This window comes from Solanum pennellii, chromosome 5 (assembly GCF_001406875.1).
Source record: "Solanum pennellii chromosome 5, SPENNV200".
Lineage (NCBI taxonomy): Eukaryota > Viridiplantae > Streptophyta > Magnoliopsida > Solanales > Solanaceae > Solanum > Solanum pennellii.
In genome coordinates, this window is record NC_028641.1 from 7,160,643 (window position 1) to 7,180,641 (window position 19,999).

At 37.4% G+C, this 19,999-nt stretch overlaps 1 protein-coding gene across 4 annotated transcripts; it reads left to right on the top strand.

The window, feature by feature from the left end:
- The first annotated feature begins 840 nt into the window (after positions 1–840).
- Positions 841–19,390, top strand: LOC107020193 (AF4/FMR2 family member 4). 4 transcript variants are annotated; one of them, XM_015220477.2, is made up of 12 exons: positions 841–1,428; positions 6,272–6,320; positions 7,170–7,598; positions 11,176–11,534; positions 11,615–11,809; positions 11,907–12,104; positions 12,362–12,436; positions 12,513–12,579; positions 12,692–13,706; positions 13,784–13,837; positions 18,490–18,564; positions 18,716–19,390. In XM_015220477.2, exons 1-12 carry the CDS (start codon positions 1,063–1,065, stop codon positions 18,771–18,773), a joined length of 2,940 nt encoding a protein of 979 aa, XP_015075963.1. In that variant the 5' UTR covers positions 841–1,062; the 3' UTR covers positions 18,774–19,390. The 4 variants fall into 4 exon arrangements, with proteins under 4 accessions (XP_015075963.1, XP_015075964.1, XP_015075966.1 ...); XM_015220478.2 differs by having other exon boundaries at positions 7,173–7,598; XM_015220479.2 differs by having other exon boundaries at positions 842–1,428; positions 11,176–11,522.
- Positions 19,391–19,999: the final 609 nt, after the last annotated feature.

Consider the following 19,999-nt stretch of genomic DNA (forward strand, 5'->3'; position numbering starts at 1 on the left):
GTTGATGTTCAGGTTATATTAAATATATTTGTTAAATGGGCCAATGAAAAAACTCTCTGTCGGTTTTGGAGGCCTTCCCATTTTAAAAGACGGAAAATTTAATCAAGTTTATATCATATTTTACTTGTTAAAATTGGCCGATGAAGAAATTACCGTCGATTTCCAAGGCCTCCCATGTTAATAAGACGGATTTTTATTTTTAGTTATTATTTGGTTTATTCAATTTTAATCATATTTATTCTTTACTAACACTTTTACTAAGTGTGTTTACAGGTACCCGGAGGTGTTTCTCCTTTTATTTCATTATTGTAAATATTGACGTTAGGCAAACCTTAGGCCGGTAATTATTATTTTATTTTATTGTGCATATTGAATGTTTATTATACTTATACATTATTTTATATTCTTCCTCAATTGGAAAAAAAAATGAATTCAGTCGGGAACCACATTTGTGGATTCCGAAGGGTGCCTAACCCCTTCCCTTCGGAATAACTTGAACCCCTTACCTAGAATCAATTTGGTTTCGTAGATTAATAATTGGTTTCCTAGTTTTCCTAAAAATTAGGTGGCGACTCTTTTTAAAACTTGTTTATTTTTAAAATTTTGTTAAAATTGAATCAATTAATCATTTTTGAGTTGTCGCTACGTTTCGCCCTATTTCGAAAGAGTAGGGATGTAAACAATAATCTCAAACCGTATAAAATTGAACAAATTAATTCATGAATCCTTCTTGACTTGATATTCTATATAACGATTCATATATATGCAACATCTTATTTAACATTCTACATATATTATGTCACATAAAACGTCGGCTCTAAAATAGAAAGAACCAATATTGCAAGAGAAATAAAGTGCAGTCTCTGGTCTCCTTATGTAGGCTTGCATAACAGTTTGCCACCCCCACCTTATTCAACCTAAAACCACCATTTCTGCTTCTCCCCTCTCCACCAAGTACTTCTATTTTCTCTTTATCCACCGCCGGTAACTTCCTCGGCCGGCTACCTGAACAACAATCGGCGTCTTAAACCCTCAACCCAACTGTCAAAACCCTAAAAAGGTATGGACTTCCAACATCAGCATCCGTACAATCGACCACCACCACCACCACCACCACCACCGTTACCACCACCGTCCATGGCGGATCCTCACTATCAGCTCCCGCATTCTCAACGACCACCGGTTCCGGCACCGGGTTCATGGTACTCGAACCAATTCCAATACCACCCAACCCCTCAGCAATCTCCCCCTCCTCCTCCTCCTCCTCCTCAGCTGCAACAGTGGGGTCCACCCCCTCCCCCTCCTCCTCCGTTTCCTGGACCTCCTCAGGGAGCTTATCCACACCATCATATACAACAACAGGCCCAGTATCCACCTCCTCTTCCCCCGCGGCCTCATATTCCCCAATCTTCTCCTCATGGAAATCAGGTGATATACTGTGTTTCATTTTAATCCCCTTTTTCTTGAAAGAATTTGCACCTTTTTATTTTGCTTACCCTGCTTCCTAAAGGTCCCTTTGTGTATGACTACAAGTTGGGATTGTGTAAGCATTTACTGTCAGGGCATAAAATTTGAAATATCATTGTTGTACTAGGTGGAATGGTGCATTTTGAAAATGGTTATATGATATGAAAACTAAATGAGGCATAATTTAATTGTTTATGCAGTCATTGGAGCTAGATTAGTAAAGTATTCATTACAGTTTACAACCAACCTTAATTATTGTTCTAGTATTTTATTTATCTAGTATCTAGAAAGAGTTATGTATGTGATAATACAAACTCATGTGCAAAAAACATTTGCTTTACTTAATCCTTCAACTATCTGTCCTTTTATTTTGGTTTGTGGATTTATGTATTAGCTTTGACTAATGATTCCAGTTGCTACGACTATTTTCTAGAAACCTGTATGCTAGTGCTGATAGTTTGGAAAACTAGTGAAAAGTTGAATATTTTTGGGTTACTAGTATGAGAGAGAGAAGAGAAAAACGACCAGTAACGTTATACGGGGGTAAGTGTAGTGGCATGATTGCCATCTAAAATGGCTGATTCAGTGGACAAGTGTATTAAGAATTGAGTTCATAGAAGACTAGACGAATGCCCTCTTCCTCTCCACTCTATCATTTGGTGCATAAACTCTAGTTAAATGCTAGTAATTGACTTTTTCTTATGAATGGATGTGTCAAAACTTTTAAATCAAAATACTTAATATTTAGCTCTAATTAATTCTTATTTAATTTAATATGAAGTGAATGGATGAAACAAAAAAAACGGAAGGTGTGAAAGATAGGAGAGTTTAGCCCAAAAAGAAACCACATTTAGACTTTAACCTTTCATCTGTCTCTGCCGACGATAACGATAACAAGGAGACACATAGAACAAGTTTTTAAAAAATAGTTCCTTGTGGAGCATTTCGCTTTCGATTTTGGCTAAGTTGAAGTTTTTTTTTAAAGTTTTATTTAAAAACCTTAATGTTAAGTAAAAGAAAGTCAAAGACTCATCAGGTGGGAATTCAATTGACTATTGATACTTTTGTTCTTTTTAGAGAGTTTTATGAGAAAATCAAATCTCTTGGCCACTTACTAAGGAATTAAAGAAATTGACCTTTTAAGATCTCTTACGTGTAAACATGAAGATCTTTTATGAAAAGGTTATAAATCAAAAATTAAGGATTATTTAATAATAACAATTCAAATATAATAGATTAATTACCCTTCGGGTTGGCCAGTGGTTTGGGCTTGAGATTTCCATGTTGGAGTTTCAAGTTCAAGTTTGAAACCCCTGGCCAGCGAAAGCAACGGGTTTGCCTTCTGGGTCGAGCTTGTGCACCGGGCTTGCCTAGTGTGTTTTACCTCTCCTATGTGGTTTGCGAGCTATTACATAAGAATGGGGGTAAGAAGAGGTGGTTTGCGAGCTATTGCATAAGAGCGGGGGTTTGCACCCAAAGGGTAGCGGCTGCGGGTTTTCCTTGTCATAAAAAAAAATAATAGATTAATTATCCTTACATGCACAAAGTAGCTTAACAGTAGGGATCAATTTGGATCCTTATCAATTTATTATTGAGATAAAAGTCAAAAACACACCTAAACCATACATTTTTTGTGTTTCATACCTAGACTATTAAGAGTGAGAAACACACCTAAACTATCATTCATTAGTTTGAAAAACATCCCTCAAGTAATAAGTGATGGTATGTGTATTACACTCTCTCTATTTATTTATATTAAAAAAGAAAATGCCAGATAGATTGCCTTGTGGAAACAAACTCCACCGGGGCAAAAAGTTTAAAATTAAAATGAGTATTGCAGTAAATATTGTCAATATGGGATGTAGAGCATCTGCCTTCATTTGTAGGTTCACACATTTTGTTTACTCTCTCAGCCAGGCTTTCATTAGAACAATTATGGAGATACACCTTGGCCTCCAACTGGAGCAATCAATTTTCTACTTCAAGCTACTTCCAATGCTTTCTGCTTTATTGACTTCCGTCCTTAGCTGCTCATAGTTGTTTAAATTTTCATAATCAGGAAATGATTGATGAAATAGTCGTAGAAAGCCACAATTCAATAGAAAGAAAATAGGCTATGTTTGGTAGTATAATGATACCACAAATAGCATAATTTAAGACAAAAGAAATCCTGTGCAGAAAGTCAAGATGGATTGTATTCTTTTGTTTCATTTTTGGTGTAAAGAAAACTATGTAGAGGAGACTGAATCACTAATTGATATGATAGGTTCCTTGTGAAGCTGTAGTCCTAAGCATGGTTGGGTTTTGTAATTGTAGATGACACTGTTATGGTCTTTTTTGAAAATATATATATAGTTTCTTTTTTGAAACTGAGCTATAAATATAGTTTTTAAAAAATAGTCTTCAGTTATTAAAAAGAGATTAGAATCTGATATAATGGACAATCATTCACTCCCTCAAATTATTAAAGCTACCAAAAGGCACTATGGATTCCTTGTATGGCATCATAGATATACAGATATCAGCCCCCTTTGAGCTTACATAATCAACTGGTCGTCATATATTAATTAAGGTGTGTTTCTCAAACTTATGAGTGATAGTTTAGGTGTGGTTCTCACCCTCCTAATAGTTTAGTTAGGTTTGTTTTTGACATTTTTCCTTGAAAAAAATGAAGAAGCCATGTGGACGAAAATCAAGGCCACACTCTCGTAGAAGTGTGTATACACACATTTAGTCCAGTCAGCGTTGAGGTGCATTTTTAAAATAAAGAGTGATAGTTAGGTGTGTTTCTCACACTCAAAATAGTGTAGGCATGAAAAACTCAAAAAAGAGGATAAGTTAGGTGTGTTTTGGACACTTATCTCTTTATTATTTGGTCTTACAGGGCAATAAAATAGGTATACTGTGTGCTTCACTTTAAACAAAAGGACAAAGTAAACTAGCAAGTTTTGATAATCAGTCCTGCTCGCCCAACGACACCAGGCTGTTTTCTCAAAAAAAATAAATAATATATACCCATATCAAGTAGCATTTTACCTATATACATGGCATAACTTTCCGACGAAGGATGTTCGGCTGACCACCCTTGACACAATGTAGCTCCTCCCCTGGATTGAAGGTATGAAAAGAGGATGAGGTATCTACAGAAGGTGAGGTTGCTGGCCTCCTGTCACATGCAATACCTCTGTCTCTTGTGCTGGTTTGGGGATGGTGTGTGTGGGAAGAGGGGGGGGGGGAGTAACACTCATAAATAGTGTACTGGACAATATTCCTACATATCCCGTGGCTATTATCTCAATTTCAAAGAAAGTTAATTAAACAGCGGGATAAGATCAGGAGAATACTTACGCTAAAAGAATTCAATAAGGGCACAAATATCACCTGGTGAACTGGTCTAAAGTTGCAATGTCAAAACATGTTGGTGGTCTGCGCATTGCAGACCTTACTGTACACAACAAGTGCATGTTAATGAAGTGGTTGTGCAGATATAGCCAAGGGGCAATGCACTTTGGAAAGAAATGGTAAATGAATGGTGGCAAAATCACATTGGTGTATAAAGTTATCTGGGGATCCTCTGGTGTTTGTCTATGGAAGAACAATAGGAAGCTGTGGAATGTTTTTCGCATAACATTTCATTCAGGTGGGATATGGGATTCACATCAAATTCTGGTAAGATAGTTACTAGATCGTTCTATCCTAATAAATGATTTTCCCCATTTTTTCCAAATATCTCTTGACCAAGATTCCACAATCTCACAAAATAGACAAGGCAATTTCTGGGACTTGCAAATGTTACCTTCTCAAAAAAAAAAAGCCTTCCGAGACTTGCACTTGGAAAGAAATGTTCAAGATTGGAATTTTGTGACTTGAAGAACTATTGAATGTACTTACAATATTGGGGAGCTTGCACAATAAGTGATGATGCAGTTGAGAACATGAAGTGGGGTTACACAAAGGAGGGTTTGTACAGTGTGAAAGCAGGTTACTTCCATATGCTGTCAAAATGAATTATAGAAAGCAGGCTTTGGAAACTAATCTGGAAAACTAAGTTATGTACAAAGGTTATTTCTTTTAGCCGGAGAGCTTTATAGGAATATTGTAAATAGATGTTTCATGCGTCTCCAGCATTCAGAAACCAACAAATGCCTCTTCTCCGCTGTCCAATTGCTGTAGATATTTGGAATATGTTTCTTTATATTTCCGGACTTTCATGTTTGGCATTAAGAATGCCTATGAATGCCGAAGTTTGTGGAAAGTTGATAAAGCTATGTTAGTATCTAGAAGATGATACCATCATGATATTTTAGTGTGTTTGGACAAAAAGGAACCACACGTATCTTGGTAGGATATCATTTTTTAACCACTCTCTCAAGGCTAGATTCTCCTATCATTATATGGTTGGCACAACTTAGCTCCTTAAATTCCCCTATTAAATTTTCGACTTTGTCAGCTTTCTAGCTTTCTCAGTAATGGAAGTGACCTCTATTATGCTGTTTATCTTTTGTACTGTCTGCACCTTCTTGATTCCATTAATGAAATCTGCTCATAATTATTGTAATGAATCTTCCTATTTTGTTTGGAGAGTTCTGCGATAATAAAAAAGAGGGACAGTCTCTGTTAGACATATTAGAATGAGTCCAATATTGTGCTAAATGGATATTGAGGATTGATATATAGCCTAGACGAAAATTTGGGATTGATTTGTAGTAGCAGTTGTTATTGCTGTGTTATACTGCTTCCTATTCTGCTGATAGATTTGTTCTAACATATATGGTTAATGAATGTAAGACTCATGTGCTTGCAGGACTGGGGCAGTATGAACTGGGGTCAACAGCAAAATTGGGGAAACTCAGGTTTGGAAATATAGTATTGATTGGAGTCTATGCTTGTTTAGCAATTCAATATGCTGGGATGCATCTGCAAGTTTCCTGAAACCCATTTATGGTTGAAAATTGTTTTGAAGCTGATGCAAGCTGTGTCTTCTATTTTACTTGTACTATTTCTCAGAGTCGAGGCCAGTTCCTAAAATTTGTTGATGTTTAACTTTTCTTTACTGCTTCGTGTTCTTTTTGTGGCAAGTCAGACATGCTTAAATGTTACCAGAAAATAATTGGACTTGTGTTGTTTGTTAGAGTTCTGGATTATTTAGGAGTGTCATCATTTTACATACTCCAAGTTTTATTTAGCTCTGCAATGGTCTCCACAAGTGTCTGTGGAACTGAACAATGCTGCTTTTCTTGAGTCAAAAAGATAAAAATCCTAGCTGTTGATTGGAGGAGGTTTGCTAAAGAAGGTATTAATCACTTAACAAGGTCAAATTCTTATTTAAAAAATCACATTAGGTTATAGAAGCTCAAATATGAAACCTATTTAATTGTTTATGAGAAGAGGTCTATAACTCTAGTAGAATTTAAGGGGCGGTCTTTCAAATCAGAACTCCAGTATTGCATCCCTCTATCAGATCCTTCCTGTACTTCTTTTTTTGGCTTTTATTTCTCTTTAGCCCTGGCTAAATTTCAGACTCTGTAGAAGCAGTATGTAGTTTCTATGTGATATACACTTGCATATTATATAACCTTCTAGTTTTTCCATCATGGAGGACTCCTCCTGCCGTTGGTTAATAATATAGAGATCATATGCTCTTTGCATTTCCTTCCCCCCGGTACTTCTGTTACCTAAAGGTTAAATCTACTATTAACTAGTAGCACCTAGCAATGAAGATTGGGCTGCAAAGGCCCGAGCTTGGGCTGCTGACAAGGCTGCTAATGACCATCAGCACCAGAACTCGCAATTTACGCATGATAGCAGGCCAGAACAGCAGAGTCATTACTATGAACAATACACTCAATCTGCTGATCAACATCTCCAAGACATGCAACAACCACCAGTTCTGCCGTCAAGTAATCATCACTCCATAACTCCCGTGGCACCTCCTCAGAGGCCATCGTTTGGCCATTCGCAGGAACCCTCATTCTTCAGCCCTGGGCAATCTCCTTATGTCCTACCTTACACTGCAAGAGATGGAAATTTCACTGGAGATTCAGTTGCTTCATTCCCTCAGCAAGGAAACTCATCCATAAGTCCATTAGTCCATCAGCAGGAGGTACCTTCTAGTTATTCTTCTATTGCAGGTAAAAAATTTAATTAATATATCAAATATTGCATCTGAAGTTACCACGTCTATATAACTTTGTCCTGCTTGTGGTTTCTAGTTACTTGTTTCGGCAAGCTGTGTTTACTGAAGCCCCTTGAGACCTAAGTAGAATTTCATCCTTGTTGGATCCTTTTCTTTTTAAAGCCTCTGTATGACGGAATTCACTTCAGATAATTTGATGCTACTGTATTTTGATTTCATGGAATATTGGTTCCATCGTGCTGACATGTTCTTTCAGCTGTCCATCCTGCTAACTTCGTGTTCTGTTTTTCAGGAATACTTTTGTTTATGGTAACTTTTTCCCAAGGATTACAAAAAAGAGGAACAGTTGAAAATTAGATACTGTTTTGAAGTCCACTTGGATTGATGTTAATCAAGCTATTGGATAAACTTATAGGCAATGACCTTATCAAAAATGAAAAAGAGAAACTTTTACGCAATCTGCTTTATTCTATTCAGCCTAGAGTAGGCAAAATGGAATTCAGTGATCTGCTTGTACTTGTCAATTAATCCTGAATTCCTGATTGATTGCACATTCCTTGAATGTGTGTCTGTTCAGTTTTCTGCCCTTCTGGCTAATCGTGAAACAACAGATTTGATTACTCACATGGCAGAAACTTCGTCTCCTTTTGTCCAATAATTTTTTCCTCTTCCATGTCTTCTCTATTGAGATTAAATTGGCGGAGGAGAGGATGATTTGGCCGCAAAGCTTTTTGGTCTAGTGAGTGGAATGAGTGATATGTGGGTTAGGCTAGCACCTCATGGTGCCACATATAAGCATGATATTAAGTGACGAAGGGGCGGGCCAATTATCCGCCTAGTTTTGAACCTTGCACCAGGGGTCCTTGTATTTCTCAGTTATCAAATTAAAAATTGGTGTAGAGGATTTAATTTTTTTGAAGATTTGGTTCTTATTTATTGCATTAAGTGTTATCTCAGTAGCTTGACAATTGTCTGAGTGATTAAGCAGAGATTACTGTCACAGCCTAAAAGTAAGTGAAAATTGTAGGAAGCATTTCACTTATGAAGGAGTACAATATTATGGACACACGAAACTGAAAATTAGAATGACAAAGTGTAATTCTGCTTGCAAAAACAAAACCCAGCACAGAGCACTTGAAGACACAGTTGCTTAGAGGGTTTTACGTATTCAAAGTTTTTGTTGTCCATTTGCACTGTGTCTTTGATATTGGTTAGCACCAGTGTTATGGGGGCTTTAAGCGCAAAGCTCTAAGGTCCATGGGGCTTTAAGTGCAAAGCGCAAATAAAGCGTGGAATTTAATGAAAAAAGGTGCAAAGGGAGAAAAGAATATAAATATATATGTTTAGTCCAAGACTAATAATTATGAATGACAAATATGTGACCAAAGAAATTGAAAAAAATTTACGATAAAGTGAAATATCAATTATTTAGTTTCACTTCTTCATAAGAGGCTCATTGGCAAGGAAAAGTTTGCCTTAGAGCCTTGATGACGACACTGAAGCGCACATAAAGCGAGACGAAGCGCTCAACACGTTTTGAGCCTCACTTCAGGGCTTAAGCGTGCCTTTGGTAACACTTGTTAGCACTGTGTTGCTACCTATACAGCTATACCAATATAAGTGTTTTTTATAGACTAAAATATCAAATATTGTAATTGAAAATTATTCATTTATTCTTCTTTTCCTCAAATTATTTGTTTTGTTCCGCCTTCATGACTCGGAAGGCTCTGTAAAAGATCTCACTTTTATATCTATGAAGTTATTGAAGAAGCAACAACAACATACCCAGTGTAATCCCATAGGTGGGGGTCTGGGGAGGGTAGAGTGTACGTAGGCCTAACCCCTACCCCGTGAGGTACATAGGTTGTTTCCCAAAGACCCTCGACTCTAGTAATGCATATTAAAGCAGTTTTGAAAAGGAAAAATACATAAGTAAAGAGGAAAGGTTATTGAACAAGCGAAGACCAAAAATTGAGAACCGGAGTGTGAAGCCGTAAAAGTTAGATGCTGCTGACAGAGAGGCTCTTTTTGAAGTGTTCTTCTCTTATATAAGATTGTTTTACCTTCAACAAATTGTTGGCTTTTGTGGCTTAAGATTGTAGACTGATCAGCTATGCAAGGGAAATAATAAACTTAAAATAATAGTTAGTCGAAAGATTGAGGTTCCTTTGAAAAAATACATTATTGTTTAGTTATATTGTACAGTTTATGCACAAGATATAAAAACTTAGCTCACAGCGAGACTTCTTTTTTATTGTCTCAAAGCTGTTTGACATCTCTTGCTCGATGGAACTACCTTTTTCATAGGAATCAGTAGGTTGGTTCTTCTAGCATTTTTTTTTTTGAGAAAGGTATCTTGTATTATGAACAAAGGAATACTCCAGAAATATTCCAGCAATACTTACAGCCAAAATACAGGGAAGAGAAAACTACTACTACATCACAACTCACAAGTAATCTAGAATACTAGGAATATCCCCTCTTCTTCTTGAGGATATTCATATTTACACCCAAAAAAGGAAAGGACCAGACAATTCATCTTCAGTTTCTGCAGTGAGCAGCTCTTATTCTCAAAGCATCTCTGGTTCCTTTCCATCCATATAGTCCACCAAATGCATGTTGGGACAATCTTCCATCTCTCCCTGTGTCTGTACTGATTTTCTTCTCTATTCCAACAAGCTAAAATTTCTTTGATGCTCCTTCGCGTAGTCCACCTAATGCCCCTCAAGTTAAAGAAAATCTGCCACAACTTCACAGTCTCTATACAATGTAGAAAGAGATGGTTTATTGTCTCAATCTCACATTCACAAAAAGAGCACCTAGAACAAATTTGAAAGCCTCTTTTCATTAGATTGTCCTGGGTGAGTGTAACCTGTTTGGCTAGAAGCCAAGTAAAACATGCTACCGTGAAAGGTATCTTGACTTCCCAGACCATCTTCCAAGGCCTACTACCACTACGTGAGTTTGATCTTTTGTAACCTTTGGTAAAGTTGAACCCATCGTAAATCTTCCTTTCTTGTCAGCCTTCCAATATAAATTGTCCTCCTTGGAATTTAGTTCTTTGTATTTTCCCAGAATATTGAATAGCTCAGCCACTCTGTTGATTTCCCAATCATTCAGATGTCTTCTAAACCTTAGGTCCCACCCTTGGCTGTCTCTCATTTCTCTAATTGTGGATAACTTTTGAAGACTTAAAATCTAAGCTGCATGGACTCTCCAAAAATGTTGCCGCACCCGTGTCGGATCCTTCAAAAAATACACTATTTTTGGAGGATCCGACATGCACCCGTTGACATTTTTGATGAGTCCGAGCAACATAGCTTAAAATGAACAAATCAGGGAACTTGTTCTTCAGAATTTCCTGTCCCACCCACACATCTTCCCAAATCAGCGTCTTTCCCCCTTATTTATCATGTTTCTGAACATATTACGGAGTTGAGAGTCAATCTTACGTCAGGAAATGTTTTTGTTGCCAAAGTCTTGTGGTTGCAAATCCAGTTGTAGATGTTACAGAGAATAGTTTCCTTTGATTTGCATGTATGTACTTTTCTGAATGCCCATTCTATTCATAGGTAAAGAAGAGGTTGGGAATCGACATGAGGCGTTCTATGGTTCTTCACCTTTGCCCGCCAACTCTTCACATCATCATCATGCCCAACTAATGCCAGCACCCAATAAAGCTGCGGTGATGGAAGAGCGTCATTACGTGATGGGTCCTGATCTTAGTGATCAGCCTTTGGATTTTGCACCTCGTTTTAGTCATGAGCATGACCGGCATTCCCAACCCTATTATGTTCGTGCTGATTCAGGAGGTTCTGTGGGGGGTGCTGATCCTGTTTCAACAATGCCTTCCAATTATGTGTGGCCTTCTTCTGCTGCTCCTGGTTCTGCATATCCTCCTCTTCCTCCAATGCCTCCAGTTGGGTCTCAGGTTTTAGTTTTAACTTCAAAGTTAACTTAAACCCAATGATGCTGTGATTGAGCTTTCCTGTTATCACTTACATACCGCAGGTTGATCCTTCTGTTGTTGGAGCTTCTCCAGCCCCTGAACATACTGCATCACTCTTTGGAAGGGCACAGAGTTCAAGCTTCCATCCCACTGTCCCGTCAGTTGGTGCACATTTTGGTGTTGGTTCAGGGGCCGCTCTGCATCCTGCAGCAGCTTTTCCTGCTGATGCATATGGGATTTCTGATCGCCCTAAGAAGGTTTGTACACTAGTTCTATGGGCTTTCAATTTGTAAACCCTTAACCCTAAACTATAGAGTAATGATTCATCTGTATTATTTGTCTGGTCTTTTCTAGGCTGCTGTTCCAAACTGGCTTAGAGAGGAAATAATAAAGAAGAAAGCTGTCATTACAACTTCAACTGCAGAGCTTCCAAAGGAGGATTCTCAATCTATTGAAGATGAAGGTGTCAATAAATCTTATCGGAAAGGTGACCAGGCTGATAGCAAAAGCATTGATTCTTCAAGGTCAACCGAGGATGATGATGATGATGAGGTCGTTTACTTTTCCTTGATTACTCATTTGACAGAAGATGTGCTTTTTTGTTGAATTTGTTTCGTCTAAGAAGTCTGTTTACTTGGTTTAATACCCTTTATCGGACTATACTGTTCCAATGTATTTATAGGGTTGGAGCTTTCCCCTTTCTAATTCTTCTTGAGTTATTCCTATTTCCTTTTGGGTAGTCTTTAATTATTATCTTATTCACATCATTCTAAGTGTAGGCTTACCTGAATTTTTATTGGTCCATGCAGGTTGAGGTGGAAGCAGCACGAACTGCAGCAATGAATCAAGAAATAAAGCGTGTCCTAACTGAAGTTCTTTTAAAGGTTATTGATGATAAATATGTGATCAATTTCTTTACGTGGTTTTTGCAGATGTATTGACTGGATGCTGTTTTTACAGGTTACTGATGAGCTATTTAATGAGATTGCGACAAGGGTTCTTAGCGAAGAGGATCTCTCTGTTGATGGTTGGTGTCTCCTATTTCAATTCCTTTCCTCTTTAAATTTTGTTCCTTCTCCTTACCTTTGCACTCAGGTTATTTATATTTGAGACTAAGTTATTCTTCTTCCTCCCTTAAGTTGAGCAAAAAACGGATGCTTCAAGTCAGAAGGTGTTAACATCTGTTCAAGCTGTTACAACTCCCAAGGCCTCTGCCAAGGTTCTGATACCACTCAAACCTAAAGATACTCATTCTGTTAATGCCAGTGAAAAGTCTACTTCCACTTCTCCTGGGGATCTATTAGGCCTGGCTAACTATGCGTCAGATGATGAGGATGACAACGAAATCCAGAGTTCTGATAAACAAAAGCCCAAAGAGCATGGAAATGGAAAATCACGTGAAGAATCCGAGGATCATGATAGATCTCCTGCCAACCTGGAGAAAAATCCTCAAAAAATGAGTCCCAATGTCGGCACTGATGACAGGTCAACTAGATATTCTGCACATGAAGATGCTGGGGGCTCCTTTAAGACTGAATCTAGAGTTCCAGAGGATAAGATGCCAGGTGGGAAGGATGCTGTGAAAACTGAAAAGACATCCCAGACTCCTGACTGCAAAAAGACTAAGATAGATCATTCCAGAAGCGAAGACAAAAGAGATAAGCCAGATAAGAGCGGTAAACGTGAAGTTAGAAAGGGTTCTGGCACAAATGATAATGGTATGTATACAAGCTCAAAGGACAGAAAAACTGAGATAGATGAAGGAAACCATGGGAATCATGAGGAAAGACTAGCTAGAAAGGAAAAAGTGGGTGATCTAGATGGTTCAAAAGATATTGTGAAGGAGAAAAGCCGTAAGTCCGGGGAAAAAGCCAAGGAATCTGACTCAAGGAAAAGGCCCTCGCCTTCTAATGTCAAGGAAGAAAGGAAGGAAAAAGGAAGGGACAGCAGAGCTGGTGTTGCCATAGATAATGGTAGAAAGAGAGAGAGAACGAAGGATGAAAAAAGAGAAAAATCTAGACGTAAAGATGAAAGGGGCTCCAGCAGACGTAAAAGGCATCGTTCATCTTCTAATGATAGCAGGGGTAGAGAGAGCAAGGACAAGTCAACCCGTGCCAATGATCCCAGTGATGAATCTTCAGATGATTCTAGAAGGTTCATTTTTATTTTCTTTTTGTGATGCAATAATTTGACCCTCACGTAATAGCTCATCTTTTTCTTGTGGAGTGCAGGAAGGCGCAACCAAATAGACACAGATCTCCATCACCACTAAGGTCAAGGAAAAGGTATTTTTTGAAGGGTCTGGATGCTATAAAGTCTAATTGTTTCCATTAACTCAAAAAGCTCAAGATCATATGTTTTATTTCACTAATTATTTCACTATTTGTTGGTCATCATCTTCCGCCTCCCTGGGAATTGACATCTTTTTTTCTTATTTTTTATTTGAAACTGGTAACTTTAGTCTTATATATCCACAGGTATACTACAACAAAAGATGTAGCTCCCCATCAAAAGTGCTACAACTTGTAGAAAAGACGGTCTTAATCTCCACTAGTACCTGTAAACAATCTAGCACATCAAATATGTTTTCTGTCCTAGTTAATATATCTTCTTAATACCAAAAATAAAAAAGAGCTAAGCAATTCATTTTGATCTTCTGTAAGCTGTTCTGCACATTCTCAGAACTCCTGTTGTTTCTGTCTTTCCGAAGTGTCCACTGAATGCATGGTGGGACAAGTTTCCATCTCTTCTCTTTATCTGAAGAATTCCCATCTCTATTCCAGCTGCTTGGAACTCCTTTAGTGCTCCATGGTTTCACCCATCTTATCCCCTGTAGACTGATGAACATTCTCCATATCTGGTCTGTCCGTGTACAATGCAGAAAAAGTTGGTTAATTGTCTCTGCATGCTCTCCACATAAAGTACATCTAGGGGCCAACTGATAGCCTCTTTTGTTTAAACTTTCATGAGTCAAAACTGCTTCTTTTGTCAACAACCACAAGAAACTGTTTACTTTATAGGGTGCTTTTTGTTTCCAGATCATCTTCAATGGCCAATCTGTATTGACCTTCGGTGTCATTCTTCCAAATCGGCAAGTCCTTTTCAATGAGGTTGCTGAATGAGCCTACTGAATCTTGAAAATCTGTCACTTTGTCTATCTCCCTGTCATGAAGGTTCCCTCTTAGGAACAAATTCCATCCTTGTCCTGTTCACGTTGTAGCCACAGAGTCCTGCTAAGTTGTTCGGTCTCTTCAAATTGCTACTGCACCCGTGTCGGATCCTCCAAAAATGCACTACTTTTGGAGGATCTCACACGCACCAGTCGATGTTTCTGAAGAGTCCGAGCAACATAGATGGCGTGTTGATGTTGGCATAAAATAAACAAATAGGAACTGCCCCATTCCATTTGTCCTCTCAGAAGGATGTCTTAAAACCACTCCCACTTCTACCCTAGTTCTATAATATAGCACTGGCCATAAATTTCTGATTTCCCTCCAAACAGTGCATTTGTACGGAGTATGTACCATTTTAGTCATCCACGTATCTTCTATACCATATTTTGCTGTGATGACCTCTTTCCAGAGCATGTGTTCTTCATTTGGTAACTTCCACAACCACTTCATCATTAGGCTGTGATTTTGTTTCCTCTGTTTTTTTATGCCTAGACCTCCTGTATTCTTACTCACTATCAGTTCCTCCCATTTAACTAGATGGAACTTCTTCTTATCTTCACTGCCTTGCTATAGGAAATTTCTTTAAAGGGCATCAATGCTCTTAGATACATTGTCAGGTATAGAAAGGATATACATCATATAAGAGGGTAATGCATTAATCACACTGTTGATTAAAGTCAATCTTCCTCCCCAGGACAAGTACTGGCGCTTCCAGTTAGTAAGTCTCTTTCCACATTTCTCCAGGACCCCATTCCATATGCCTTTGGATGTGCTTTTAGCTCCCAAAGGCATGCCTAGGTAAGTCATTGGGAGCTGCCCAACCTTGCCTCCTCGTTTACTGGGCAAAATATCTGTAGTAAGCACACTGTTGATAGGATAGATGAAGCTCTTCCCCCAGTTTATGTTAAGACAAGAGACAGCTTCAAAAATGACAAAAATAACCCTCAATATCTGAATTAACTGTTCACTACTTAATTGGGTATTTGGGTTAGTAATGTGAGGGGGGTTGTCTGAGAGTCCCGAACCTAAATAATGGACAGAAAAACACTTGACCACAATAAAATGTCAGAATAAAATTTACATCTTTTACATATAGTGCACTAATTTAGTGTGCTATATGAGACTTGGATAAGGGCCTTCTTAAAAATACGTTCCACGTATTTTCCATTGTTTCCTAGCACTCTAGTACTATTTAGGTTCCACACTCTAGTACTGTTTTCCTTTTTCTTTTTGCGTTGTTTTCCTTTGATCGTTAACTCCATTGTTTACTATTTCTACTGTATGCAAGCATTTCTGATTTCCTGTCTATCTTCCACTCAACAAGGTATGTGAGTCTTACAGATATTGTGGGAGCAAACTAACATCAGGCAATGATCTAGCAGACAACTTTCTGCTGAATGAAATAAAAGACTTTGGCACATACTAAAAGTTTCTGCGGATCTTGTGGATTTAAACATGCTAAAGTTAGACTTCCATATATAGGAAAGTGTCACTCTTTTCGGAAAAGATTCCAGACTTTAAAGGAGCGTCCTAAAAAATGAAATGAAGCATTTGTGTTCTTTTTATTCAGAGGAGAACTTCAACTGAAGCTAGTAAAGACCTTACTTTAAAGTTTATTAGTAAATATATAACTAGTGTGATGAATTATTTCATGAAGAACATCCATGGAGGTGTGGACTAATGAAAACAACACATTCCCATGGAAAAGACTGCACGGTTGAGTCACTACTAATTAAATGTGCTTAGGAGGCTGCACAACAAAAGGCATGATGAGGGTTTACTCGTTACATCCTGGTACTTGTGGGTCAAAACAGCTAAGCACACAACAGAGTAATCCTACTTCCCCTTGTGAGTGAATTAAAATAGCTGATAGTTTGGACTTGCAATAAGAGCTAATATCAGAAGAAAATACTGAATAATGTGTCACTGCCACTGTCTCCTAAGATGGATTTCTGTTAGTTTCATCATGGTGTTATTACCTGGTTTAATAGTTTGTTACAATCAATTTAGCATCACTAATTTGTAGTGCGTCTCGACATATCTTTGCAAGTGTTGTACATGTCATCTATCTGATTTAACATCTAAACATTTTGTAGAGTTAGAAACTCGATAGGTTATTCACCCACTTAATGATGCATTGCCCTTTTTGGACGAGTACTCCCTCGGTGTTGTTTGTATCATTTAACATATTAACAGTACTAATGCCATTTAGCTTATAAATAAAATACTAATACCATGTATTCTAGTAATCAATACATTGATTACTCAAATTGTGTACTCTGTTGTCACCTGCTATTTGCTTATGCCATAGTGAGTGGTCCCTGTGGACATGATTATTAGTCTTATATTTTAGATGCCTATGCCATTAAAAAAAAAACTAAAATGCTTGATAGAGAACTCCTATTTATGTTACTTACGTAAAAGATTCATAATTAGGGTATTTGCTTGTGATTCCAAATTGCTATGCTCATGTCTTGTGAATTCCTTTAAGGTGGTTTTTGTGGGGTGATGTGTTATGTCAAGAAAATTTATAGGAGTTGGACCATTTCTTTGTTGAATTTCCTTCATGCTGATTTTAGCCCTATGAATGAATTACCCGAATCTTTTAGAAGGGATGACTTCTAGTTGAATTTTGTGAGGTTTACTTTTCACACGGAATATTTAGGTAAGCTTTAAAGTTTCCATGATGTGTTTCATCAGTAGTGTCTCCTTAGATAGTTTGATTCATTTTCAAATGATTAGAAGGATTATGCAATTTTATTTTCAAGTTATAATTTTGCAGTAAATTATTAGGACTCAGCTGCTGGAAGTTATTTAAAAGGGTTACAAATTCCGCAATTAAAGTTGTTTTAGAATTGTTTACCAAACGAGTAGAGTCGTTTACTTCATCAAGTTGAAGTTGACTTAAGTGTAAATGAAATTCCCGTCACAGGGTTTCCCCAACATCAATAATTTCCTTTTGATGGCCGTGGTGTCCGGGCCAACTTTCCTGCACCTCGACTAATTCCACAGGATACCTTACCACCTCCCACCAGCAAAAGGTACCGGTAACTCTCTACACCAATGCTAGGACAGATGCGAGCATTCATTTATATATAAATCTAGGCAAACACTATGGGGGTGGTTATAGTGGGTGGGAGGGAAGGAGGGAGTGGGGGTAGGGTTGAAACTGTCAGTTTGAGAGTTGGTGAATGTTTCCCCTCTTGGTAGAGAAGGCATTATTCTGAAAATGTTGGAAAATGAGTTTATGAGGAAAACATTTTTCCAAACATATAAACCACCCAATCATGGAAAAATTGGAAACATGTTTCCTCCATACCAAACACACCCTCAGCACCATTAATTATAAAGGAATTGGTAAAGAGGCTTAGCTATCAATTAGATGACTTATGATTCAAAATTATAATGATAATGAAATGACTGCTTTATTGTTCTGATAAACTCTTTGTAAGCAGATACTATTACAGGATTTTGGACCAGGAATTAATACTCTCATCAAGAGGAAAAGACTATGAACTGCCACCACTGTTTTGAATGTGGAATTTATGAATTCTAAGTCCTTTTCAAGATTGAGGCAATTTCACCTCAAAATCCTTTGATAATGATCATTAGCTGTCTATAACTTATTAAAAAAGGTTGCAACCATACGGAGTTCAAATTCTTCTAGAGCCTGAGTATATATAGTAGGTTGAGAATTTGTATCCAAAATATTGTATCTTTTTGTCACCACTTACTTGTTTAGCATGTAATCTTTTTATTTTTAGACACGTTTCGCGGTCTCCTCATAGCAAGCACACTCAGCGCAGGCGTTCTCCTTACCCTGCTAGTGAAAGCATCAGGTATCTTGTTGGGTGTTCTTATATTTCTCTTGATATTTTTCAACTTAGTCATCCATCAGCATAGCTAAGAACATACTGATACAGGTGAACTAATCTAATAGATGCACTTCAGAAATTTATCTTGTTTATAAATTGGTCCGTGTAATTGCAGGGGAAGGAGGTCAAGGTCGAGATCAAGATCAAGGTCTCCTAATCGTAGGAGAAGATGAGCAAACAAATACCTGGAGTCAAGACAGAGTACTTAAGACTAATGCCCTTGCATATTCTTATTGGCTACCGCTTTTGGCTGTTAAGTAGATAATGGATGCATCAGTTGACCTGTTCGAAATCCTCTGTACGGCCTTTGGCTGTTAAGTATGACAATAGATATGCAAGTTGACCTATTAAAATCTCGGTTTCAGATTGTGGCTGACAGGAGTAAAGCTGCGATACTCTCGTGCAGAGGACTAATGATATGAAAGATTTATGGTGCCTGTATCTGTTATCAGCTTGTCTGTTGTTGACATTTGCGACAGTATTAGTTATGATTTTGAGGTTGATAAATTTTGTTAGCTGTACATTGTATTTTGGAGGTTGAGGTGTGTCTAAAGGAGAGGTGAACCAACACTTGAACATCCATGACCTTTTTACATTTGGTACTAGTAATCTTGGAAGTTGGGGAGTCCCAGATCCTCATTGTTATGCAATCTTATATAATTCTACATAGTTTCCTTGTGAGAAAAAAACATAATATTGATGAAGAAGAGCATTGTGTTTTGGGAAAAGTGTATCTATGCTAATTCGTGGACATGCTTATAATGAAAAAATGTCAGCTATTTAGTTGTGATTGCTTCCCAGGGGTTGCTATTTTATGATAGGATGGCTGATAAATGATCCATGTAAAGTATAAATGCTTGTCAAAAAAGGAAAAGAAAAACTTGGTGGAGTGTGGATCAACTCAGAAACTGTAATAATTTTTAGAATGTGTATTTTATTTTGGTTTCTCTCAAAGTAAAGGGACTGGGAAAAACTTAGAATTGTTAATATGTTTTTGTGTTCTTGTATCAAACCATACATAATTATTAGCATGCTTTTCAATTTTAAAAGCAAATTATATCTACAAATGTTTTAAAATTTGCTTTAAATTATAAATTATTTACTTGTATTAGGATGTAATGGGGTTTAATATATTTGGATTAATCAAGTTGTATGTTAGGAGATCCTCTCATATGATGTTTGTGTCTGCATTAAGTTGAATCTTTATTTCTATTTTTTAGATCTTCAATTTCGAAAAATTCACCATGGTTGATACCGATTACTGACCATCAACCCACAGTTCTCAGTTTTACTCTGATCTGTGTGTATTGAGGTATGCTTAAGTTAAGATTGTCACATTACCTCAAATTCAAGTTAAGATTGTCACATTACCTCAAATTCATAATGAGGAAAGTGTAAT